Here is a 10,567-nt window from a genome sequence, read left to right as displayed (position 1 = left end):
CTGAAAATACTTCCCAATTCTGGGCAGCTATAGAGAGCCACTACGAGTGGATTTATTAAATTATCCCTTTTCCGCACTAAAGCCCTTTCACGTACATTTTCTGTAATGGTTGTGCTTTTATTTCATTATCATATATTGCAGTGAACGTATTTTAAGAATGGGACTGTGCTGTAGGTGCCTGGAGTCTCCCTAAGGCACAGATTTCTAGTATTAAAACGTAAACGTTTTTTATTTTTGCTATAGGTAGAGAAGTTTCTAAGCAAATTTGAAACTGGTTATTGATGGCATTACCAGGTTTCTCCGCTAGGAGGGAATGTGCTCACAGTTACAACGGAGAAATACTGTAGAATAGCGGACCCACGAATTATGCTTCAATACTGCGCCTGACACTTACCACTTCCACAGATTTTGTTTATCCAGTCTAAGTTTAAAAAATTTCAGCGATTTCTAAAAACTTTACAAAATTAATCTTCGTTCTGTGCGTATCATATTATTAAAGTATTCTGCATATTGCGTTGCCTCACTTATATAAAGTCTCAGCAATCAAGACCAAAAATGTTGAAAAAAGGTCTTAAAAATCAGCGATTTTTTTTCATGTACGTTTCCCTTAAAGATTTATGGTCATTGCTGTTATACGACTAAGGACTGGATGAACGCAGTCAGGATCGTTTGTTTTAAGGTTTACTTTCACTTTCGACAGCAAACGTCGGCGTACGTATCCGCCTGACTTCTGGGGTGAGTACCTGTTTCAACAAAAATGTCGGTGATTATTATTTCGTTTGAAAGCCATATGTTTATTAGAATGAAACTGAAAATGTTAACCGTTTTAATTCCACTAAAACGTTTTGCACTTTAGTCTGTCACAAACCTTGGACCCCGATCCTGCAAACATCGGAAGAGCTAATTTACAAATAGAATGTAAATGTTTAAATTTCATTCTCTGGGGATGCACGTCGTTCTTTTACTTAAGCTGATTAAATAATTATATGTTTCAGTTATGTTAAATAAGACCCCGATCATTTGGAATCATGCCAAAATGAAATTTGCTCAATTTCTCGTTATAACGGTAATGGTTACTCGTTTTAACGTGAAAGCTGTCTAATTACAGCACGTTTTTAACCTTATACTGTTTTTGTCATGGTGGCAGACCAAGGCAAAAGATAAATTTGAGACCATGATACCATAAAGATGTTCTCTTTCTGAACATGAGCTGTAGCTGAGCGCTGTAGCTATAATAGTAAATGAGTTACAGCTCAAAAGAAAACACTCTGCATTGTCATATATTTACTATCCGCTGTGAAGAAATAGGGACATGACTTTAAAAATTAACAAAAGACATTTCTGAGCAGGAAATAGGTATAAATCACGCCACGTTTCACCAAAATCAAAAAAATAATCAATTTTTGGTTGGATATTGGTTGGGTTGTATTGATACTGATTAATTAATTTATTTATCTCATCGCCATATTTCTTCTTCCTATTACAGACATTCCATGGCATCACAACAGGCCACAGAAGGTACAGGTCAAGACCAAAAAGAGCAAAGAGACAATTTGCACTGGAAGAAATTTCTGCCAGAGGCCGATTTTTACCAGGAGTTTAAAAATACCCAGTTGTCTCATAAAACTGTGCTGTGCTTCGGGTTGAATAGAGCTGGCAATGAGCTCTGGGACTACTGGGGATACACCTTCAACATTCCTGGAGGTGACCATGCAGAGAAGCAGGTGATGCAGGCCCTCTCGGACCTCCTCACGCCGCATCGGCTCTGCTTGGCTCTGAGGTACCGGCTGACCTTGTACCTCTCCTATAGCCCCTGTGAGGACTGCTGCTGTGAACTGCTTGCATTCGTGAAGTCTCTGAAGGTGGTTGAGGTGGATGTGATGGTGTCCAGGCTGTACTGCACTGAGGAACACCCCGTGAGGAATAGGCTCCAGCAGCTCATGGCGTCAGGAATCAGGTTGACTGTGATGGGCAGGAAGGACTTCGAGCGATGCCTCTACCTGTTTGTGAATTCTAACTCCAACTTTAAGCCATGGCCAGAGCTGGATGCAATGAGCAGGAGATATTCTGTGGACCTGCACACTATTCTGCACGAGGTGGGGCTTTCACTCATCGGTACTTGTAGCATATTTGTAGTCACTGTTTATGTTTGTTTTTACATCCATGTTCCTTAGCCCTTGTGGTCCTGGGCTTGTTAGGCATTTAGAAGATGGATGGTTCTTCCATAACTACTTATTCAGTATGAGGTTCTGGTGAGCCTATACAGTGTTCTAGATCATTTTTTTCAAACTGGTTGGTTCGAGTTTTAAGAAATTCGAGTTCTAATGAGTTTGAGAACTGAGGTACCACTGTAGTTTTAATGGTGCCAGCAGTGAAACAACTAGCCAGCTTATTAGCGGAATAACTTTGTATTGTAAATGAAAACCATGCCGCAGGTCCAATAAACAAAATATTGTAGCTCTTGAGTGGCGAAGAAATCATCAGGTGGACAGTAAAGTTAGACAGTTATTAGCAAACTTTTATTGCGCGATTCTTAAAAGGACAGCGTTAATGTGCTCCTGAGGGGATAAAGTACTTTCCCTTACAATACGTTTAGCTTATCACTTAGTGCATTGCAGTTACAAAACGTATACGTAGTTTTACACAACGTGTCGACACTAAAGTTCCACGTCAACGCATTTTTATAATCGACATATAATCGTTCCAGCCCTAGAGCAGATTAAAAAACAATTTAAACAAGGGACTTGTGGGAAAGTGATTCTTGTGATTTAAGGTTAAATGTTTAACAAACAAGTCAATAAGATACAGAGATCTTCCATATATTTGCATGCTGCTTCTCATCGACAGATTTCTGTACCACATTGTGTTTAAATCACTTTCATGAAAACTTGATTATGTTTTCTTCAATGCTATGCTAATTTTGTATGTGTCTCTCATTTTAGTGTGAATGTGATTGGCATCTGAAGCCAGAAAATTTAGGTATGTATGTTGAATTAAAAACACCTGTTTTTGCCTTTGATTCATTGTATGAAATAGAAGACTTAAGGGTTGTGTTTGTGGTTGTAGCATTTTAGACATGGGTCAGTATGGTACCAGAACATTAGGCCACAATGCTCGTTTTGATGTATGTGAATTTTAGTGCTTTAAAAGTTACATGTGTGGAGGTGTGTTACAGACAATCCCACTGCCCTTCCATCCCTGCAGATTATGCTGCTTTGGAGAGAAGCCCCTCTCAGTCAACGGCGGCTGTCTGCAATGGGCAGGGTCTTCGATGGCCCAACACTCCACAGAAACAGAGTGGGGTGTCGGAGAGCGAGAGGGACCCAAAGGGACAGCCTGTAAAAAGAACGCTTTTTAAAAGATAAGTAGATTAGGACAGCCCCTCCATAAATCACGACCTTCTCATGGTGGAGGGGTTTGTGTGCCTTTGTGATCCTAGGAGCTATGCTGTTGGGGGCAGTCGCCCCCGGTGGGGTCTCGCAAGGCAAATGACAGGTGGAAATGACAACTTGGGGACATTTTTACATATCAGAAAATATTTGCCCACGGTACCAGCTATAATTTATCCTGTGCCTTACTAACTGTGATGTGTGTTGGAAATATCAGGGCACAGGGGCAGAGCCGTCGACCCTGGGCCTCCCCTGGATTGTAGAGGACCCTCCAATACTAAATACACATGAAGTCATACTGACGTAATTAATCTCAAGCACTTGACAGCTAAAATACATTTCTTATGTTTCATTTTGACTTGTGAGTTTATATGTCTGTCATTTTTTGTATACATTCTTATTATGGTGGGTGTATGGTGTAATTTTTAATTTTTAGAAAAAAAACCTGTAAAATCCCTACAACAAACTTAAAATATAATTCATAGTAATGTTTTGAAGTCAAACTAAGCTGTTCCTTTTGTATTTAATGGTTTTCCGTTTGAGGAATTTGCAAAAAACTGCAGTGCATGATGGGTAGGATCTAAAGGCTGCCTAACGTTCTCGTCTGTCTGACGACTGTATATATCCTGATTATATGAAGTGGGCTTTTTATTTGTTTGTTTGCAATTTTGCCAGGTAGCAGGGCTGTCAACTTTGGTCAGCCGGCTAGCGTGAGATTTTCGATTTCAGACAAGTACGGACACGCATTTACAGTTTTATTACTACTATTATTACTTTGGGGTTTACGGAAGAGGATTAGGGCCACCATGAAAACATTATTTGAATTCTGACTTTAATGTCAGAATTCTGACTTTTTTTTCTAAACTCAGAATTCTGATTTTAATCACAGAATTCTGACATTAAAGTCCGAATTCAAATAATATTTTCATGGTGTCAAGTTGTTTTCTAGGCATAGCCAAACAAATCTCCTCCTGTCTGAAAAGGTGTAGAAAACGCAATTTAGGCACTAAAACTTGGAGTCTGTCCCAGGCAGCACAGTGCCCAGTACCAGGGAATATCCTAGACAGGATCCCCCTACAGGGCACATTTGCTGACTGGGAAAGTGGGGAATTCCAATTAGCCAGAGTGCGGTGGAAACCTACCCGACACAGACAGAAGATGTACAGGAGGCGAGATTCACATCCTCAGCTTTGGAGGTTTGGGGCAACAGTACTATTCACTAAGCCATCCTACCACTTTTTATTGTGATGATAATCAATGAAAATATTGTGAGCGTTGTGTTTTAAAAAGGTGTACATGGAGGTAGGCTGTCTTTGTGATTAACATTTTAATAAAGCGGGTATCTTTGTAAAGTATATTTTTATTTGAATTTTTATGATTAACGTCTCAAGTTTCAGAAGCATGGACAGAAAAAATAAGGAGTTCAAAATTAAAAGGGAGGGGGGTTAAAAAAAGGTTCATTACATATTACTGTGTACAAATGGCTATAAAACAGGCATGTATGATATTGTGTTCTAGAAATATGGTTATGTGTTGTAATTAACATCATATCCTGTCCCTGAATAGTCCTGGTTTATATCTTCTCGTTAAAGTTGATTGCTGTCTTACTGTGCTTTGTGTAGTCATTATTAACGTTTATGAACAATGTCTTGTGAACATCTCACTTTTGTTAAATTGTTCAACGAACTATTAGTCATTGGTATGAATCTCACCCTCTTCACCTAGACTGGATCATCACTGAAGTGAAAGTCTATATGTCTCTGGGCCTCATAATTTTGGTGTTAACGTCTTTGTTAATGGCTTATTGTTGTGATGATTTTCATAGATATCGTCATTGTGTTGAATGACATATTTCTGCGTGCACTTTGAGTCATGGGTTTCGTTTAATCGCTACAGCTGTTTAAGCCGGAAATTCAAGCGAAGTACATGGTATGATACACTTCTATCCTGGACCTTAAGGGGGCAGCCTATACATCTGCAAACTCGCGCAGGTACAACACACCCCACCACCACTGCCGGCTGTTTTATAGCTCTGTTATCGTTTATTATTATAATGATGAAGATGACGGTAGTGAGGAAGGATCTCGTGCGTTTCAGTGTGGGCTGCGGCGAAGCGACAGGACCGCTGGAGGGCGCTGCGCCATTTGATTTTTGGCCTGTTGTAGGTGCAATGCCAATTAGAGAGGTTAGAGGCACTGTGCCGCCTTCATTGTTTAGCTAAGTAACTCCACACTGATCCTCCGACGGGTTGAGTCCGCTCCCGTCCTCGTAGGCAGTCGGTCCGACATGACGACCGCGGAGGAGTCTTGTTTCGGGACGACCAGGTTCTAAACTGTTTCTGAATTTACGAAAGCTAGTCCAAGCTGCAGAACTCCAGGGGCATCAGGAATACTGTGGAATAATTGCTTGTTGGACCTCTGCAGATTTTTACAAGAACGGTAAGTATTAAGCGCCCAACTTGTGAATCAGACCCGCATTGCTAGTTAACTTGTTTTAGGACCAGATTAGTGTCTTGCTCTCTAGCTTTACAGCTACCGTACCTGGGCATTTCATTTACCGCGTCCCTGGCTGCTTAGATCCATCTACCGCCTAGCTAGATAGTTAAACTTTTATGACCATGCAACAGCTTTACGTGTTTGCTACAATTGTAAAACAGCTGTTTGTTGCAAAAGACAATAATCCGGTTTTGTAGGTTTATGCGGCGTATTGTTGCAGAATAAAGGCTATTGGGAAAATGTGCAAATTACAGAATAATGGGGAAAACGAATCTATGGCTAAAATTAGTCAAACACGTTTATCTACACCTTATGTCGTTTCTTTTTTCGTCAGAAAAAAACAGGTATTAGATAAGTTACTGCAAATCTCCAGTACCGCCGGGTTTGTACCAGCATCCACTACTGAATGTCACCCGGTAATCTGAGGATAAACGAAGAATTCACCAGGTTTCATCAATCCGATCCTTGTCTTGGAGGGATATATTTCCGTTAACACGCAGTCGGTGAAGTTCTAACATAAACTGTTGATTGGGGACGAATCGATTTGAGTCGAGCTGCTGGAAGATCCTGGACGTGCGAGCAGGAAAGGGTGGGCGTTCACTTACCACGGCGAGCTGCGCTCTTTGCCTGTGTGAGGGAACGTTTATCTCATATTAATAATATCGATGTACATGTGAAAGATTGATTCTTTTGCCTGCACAGTATCACCGTAGGTCTCTATGTCCAATGAGTCTGTTTGATATTCCTGTGTTAAGCTCCCGTGTGAATGTACTTAGCCCACTAACATAGTAGTTTTAGGATTACACTGCTAACCTACTTTCGGGGGTATGGCTTCCCGTAAATGAATGAACCCGTTATTCTGGCGGTCCGGTCGTGCCGTGTACTGCGGGAAAGGGGGTATTTCAAGGTCTCGGCTCCAAACGAGTTTCCGCGGATCATCCTGGGATTTGTCGGGGCTGTCAGTGTGACCATGGGCTCCCTTTGAAATCGGCTTCAAAGCCCTCGATGTGGCTTATTCTGCTTGATTATTTAATGGCTTTCTGCCAGGCATGTGGTGGATAAGACTGGGCTACAAGATAAGCTTTCATCAGATGAGCTCCAGACATGAATTTTCTGGTTGGTTAACGAATATCGTGTTTAAACGTATTATGTCGTTCTTAATAATAATTGTTCTCTTTTACATGTGTTAAATATTCCTCAGAAATATAATAATATATTGCAAATGTGTTTCCTTGGTGCTCATTAATGAGCCAAAATTCTTCTCTGTGTGCCCATTTTCTTTTCCCTACACTAGTGTATACATTGACTACCATAAAGATAGGTCACAGTGAGTAAGATCTGGTACTAGAGTCAAGTTGGTAAATATCACAGACACCTTTCAGTAATAAAGGAGCCTGAGAAGCTGAATTTATGATCATTCACTTTATGTGCTAGCTAGTCATAAAAAGCTGCTTTTGCAGAATCAGTGGCACTTGGCCTAGGCTATGGCACAAGCAGAAGCATGGTTGAGATACTTGGGTGCTTCCAGGCCTTCTGTCTTGAAGAGCTGTTGTGCCTTTATGACTGATTGTCATCAAGCATCGTCTAGCTGCAGAGTTCAGCTCAGGTTCAATTCCCTGTGCCTGGTGACTTAAGACTCACTGTCTTGTTACTGCATGCAAATTGTGCACTGGATTTTTTTCTCTGTTGTAGTGTATCGCTAAAGAAGCCGCAACATTTTTCTCTTATCTGGAGGCAAACGATCAGTTTGCATTTTGTAAGGGATAGATGTTCAGGCTGGTGACTTTTTGTTGAGACGTGTCAGTCACCCTGCAGCAAATCCTTGTTTTAGCCTTGAGAACCGTGAGAGTGTCTCACTCTGGTGATTGCCCCGCAGATGGACTGTCATTGTGAGACTCTAATGCCTGTGTTTGAAGCTGTAGGCTTGTAGGGGTGGTGCATGTACAAAAACACAGCCACTTCCTATCGACCCTCACCCCTAACACTGTCACGATCTCAGTGTGAGGTTAGATCACCTGGGCAGCATGAAGCAGACTGTGCCTGTCCAGTAGATATCTCATCTTCCCTGCACTGCGTGACCAGGTACTGATGTCATGGACTGGATTTGTTGCTTGTAATTTTTAACATTAGACTCCTGAAATAAAACTGCCGGCATGGCCTTGAGCAAAATACCACACCTGCATAGCGTATGTAAACTTGACTCTGTCATTAACTAATGACATTAATTAATAATCTGGGTAAAGGTATCTACAAACAGATTAGTAATGTAATATTACTAAAACACTCAGTGGCTAGTGTGTTAGATATACCTGCTCAGTAAATCATGTTATATTTAAATACATACAGCACACAGACAGGGTCAAGAGATTCACTTACTACTCTACTAATCATTTGAACAGACAGGATGGCTGATCTACGTGATTTTGAACTCTTTTGGTGTGATCGTTGGTGAATTATGTGCTCGTCCCAGCATCCCTAAATCTTTCTCCCACCTGGGATTTTCACCCACTGCAGTATTTACAATTTATGAAGGATGGTGCAGTGAATACAAAACCATCCAGTCAATGGTATTTCTGTGGCCAAAGCCAGCGGAGAAGGTCAGAGGAGAATGAGCTCAAAAGCTAGCAGGAAGGCCTCGGCTCAGTTTTACATTGGTGAGCAGAAAGTCCTTGAGCAGAAAGTGGTTTTTGACACTGTCTCCTCCATTTCATTTCTGCCATGGATAGAGTGATGGACCAGAGGTCTATGTCTGTCTTGTAGGAGCCTTCAGGAAGGTGGCATGAGCTTTCAATCAATCATCAATCAATTCATTTTTATATAGTGCCTTTCACAACAGTGTCGTCCCAAGGCGCTTTACATGGATGTGTTGTAATACATTAAACATAATTAGATAGAGTAAAACAGGCCAGGAAAAAGGAAGGAAAGAAATTAAATAAAGAAAGTCAGATGACAATGGAGGAGAGGAACCAAAAACTCCCAAGTAAGGAGAAAAAAAACCTCTGGGGGTCCAAGGTCACCTGGTTGCCCCCCCCCCCCCCCGGGCAGACTGACATTACTGAAAACAGAAAATAGTGGACTTGCTTGCTAAAAGCCAGGTGTAAGCTGTGATTAAGGATCAAGACGAAGTCCATCAATGAGTCTATTGTCCACGTTGGCCTGTGTAGGGTGGCATTGAAGGCTGCACCCATGATGATACAGTTCGTAGGTCCCATTCGTGATGTCACCCCTCCATGGGACTGAACCAGGACTCCAGCTCAGATGGTGCCAACCCCAGACATGTAGAAAGGCAGAGAACATGGTGGTCAGAACATGCACTGACACATTAATGGACAAGCACAGTAGATTAAAATGGCAAGTACAGCAGCACCAGCAGCCATAGTTACGGTGTGTTAGGTTGTGGGTAATAAGCTAAACTGAAGTAACAGGTCTTCATTCCAGATTTAAAGTTAAGACTGAATCGGCATCCCAGACATAGACTGGGAACCATTCCACAATATAGGGGCCCTGTAGCAGAATGCTCTACTGCCCACTGTCACTTTATTTACATGTGGAACAACAAGGAATCCTGCATTCTGTGAATGGACAATACAGCTTGTAAACTTGTGAACTTGAGCTTTCTCATTGCTCTGTGGCAAAAGCTTCAGCCCGGTTCCGATTCCTTCTGGGTGCGAGCTGTGTGGCATGAAATCTAAGGAAAGCAGGACATGATTACGGTCCTTGTGGGGGGTTGGGGGAGCAGCAAATGCACAGGGCTTCTAGTGCTTCTGCGTAACGGCGTGGCGCTGAACCAGGTGTCTGTGCCAAAGAATGATCTCACTTGTTCCGAGTCTGTTGTAATGTTAGGGGATAATCTGTTATGGTGATTGCCACGCCTGTGCTCTCTGTTTGAATGTGCCTTTGCCATTCCCCCCTCCCCTGACACCAGTGCGACTGCTTGTTATTCCAAGTCGGTGCCATGTTACGCTGGTGGCATGTAAGTGAAATTTTCTTCTTCCTTGAGGGTGATAGTAGGCTTGGATGGTGTGGCTGAATGTTCTGGGAGGGGCCTCCCCACCCCCCGCTCAGTGAAATTTAGCGCCAAGATTTCCAAATACCAGTATAGCATTGCTTTTGAAAATACAGATAAAAATTGTGTACCACAATATAATGCCTAGACAGTTTACTGCTGAGAATCAGGGATTTATTGGTGTTTTCATTTTGCAGGAATCTAGAAATTTTACAACTTATTGTGAACCTGGTTCAACAGAGCATTAGGGCCAGAAGGTGGCACGAGCTGGTACAGTGTGACAAGGCAACCAGAGGACTCCAGCAAAACTGCAGCTTCTAATCTAGGTCACGTCCAGTCTTGAGAAAAGCAGACATGCACTAAATGGCCAAAATTATCCTGACACCCTGGTTAATTACAGGAAATTACTGATTAATTAAGTCTCACCCATTGGTGCCACAGGTATATAATTAAACGCATAACTACGCAATCTTCAAGAACAAACGCTGGCAACAGAATGAGTGGTTATATATAAAAGTTAGTGTTACAATTTGGCACAAGCATTGGATGCCATCTTTCCAATAACTGTCCCTAAATTGTCCTTGGTGTGTAGACCCTGTGATGGAGAGGTTTACGTCACATAGACTGTAAGAAAGTGGATGTACATAAGAAAGAAACATATTTGAAATTTCAAGTGT

At 41.8% G+C, this 10,567-nt stretch overlaps 2 protein-coding genes across 7 annotated transcripts in view; both read left to right on the top strand.

Annotated features, from left to right (window-relative positions):
• Positions 1–320: 320 nt before the first annotated feature.
• On the top strand, positions 321–5,000 carry LOC111859667 (DNA dC->dU-editing enzyme APOBEC-3H-like). 3 transcript variants are annotated; one of them, XM_023842557.2, is made up of 4 exons: positions 321–735; positions 1,487–2,096; positions 2,943–2,979; positions 3,205–5,000. In XM_023842557.2, the coding sequence occupies exons 2-4, from the start codon at positions 1,494–1,496 to the stop codon at positions 3,363–3,365; spliced, it is 801 nt and encodes a 266-aa protein (XP_023698325.2). In that variant the 5' UTR covers positions 321–735; positions 1,487–1,493; the 3' UTR covers positions 3,366–5,000. The 3 variants fall into 3 exon arrangements, with proteins under 3 accessions (XP_023698325.2, XP_023698326.2, XP_023698327.1); XM_023842558.2 differs by lacking the exon at positions 321–735 and adding an exon at positions 746–918; XM_023842559.2 differs by lacking the exon at positions 321–735 and having other exon boundaries at positions 1,620–1,724; positions 1,811–2,096.
• A 219-nt stretch (positions 5,001–5,219) lies between these two features.
• The window catches only part of LOC111859665 (FERM, ARHGEF and pleckstrin domain-containing protein 1-like), a 59,303-nt gene continuing 53,955 nt past the window's right edge, over positions 5,220–10,567 (top strand). For 2 of the 4 annotated variants that reach the window (XM_023842556.2, XM_023842552.2), the window contains exon 1: positions 8,980–9,857. In XM_023842556.2, the coding sequence (XP_023698324.2) occupies positions 9,840–9,857 (18 nt within the window). In that variant the 5' untranslated portion in view covers positions 8,980–9,839. Of the gene's footprint in view, positions 5,828–8,978; positions 9,858–10,567 lie in introns of those variants that run through there. The other 2 variants (XM_023842555.2, XM_023842553.2) reach the window with 2 other exon arrangements.

Source organism: Paramormyrops kingsleyae, chromosome 1 (assembly GCF_048594095.1).
Source record: "Paramormyrops kingsleyae isolate MSU_618 chromosome 1, PKINGS_0.4, whole genome shotgun sequence".
Taxonomy (NCBI): Eukaryota; Metazoa; Chordata; class Actinopteri; order Osteoglossiformes; family Mormyridae; genus Paramormyrops; species Paramormyrops kingsleyae.
Note: the sequence above shows the minus strand (reverse complement) of the source record. Positions and strands in the feature narration are given on the sequence as shown.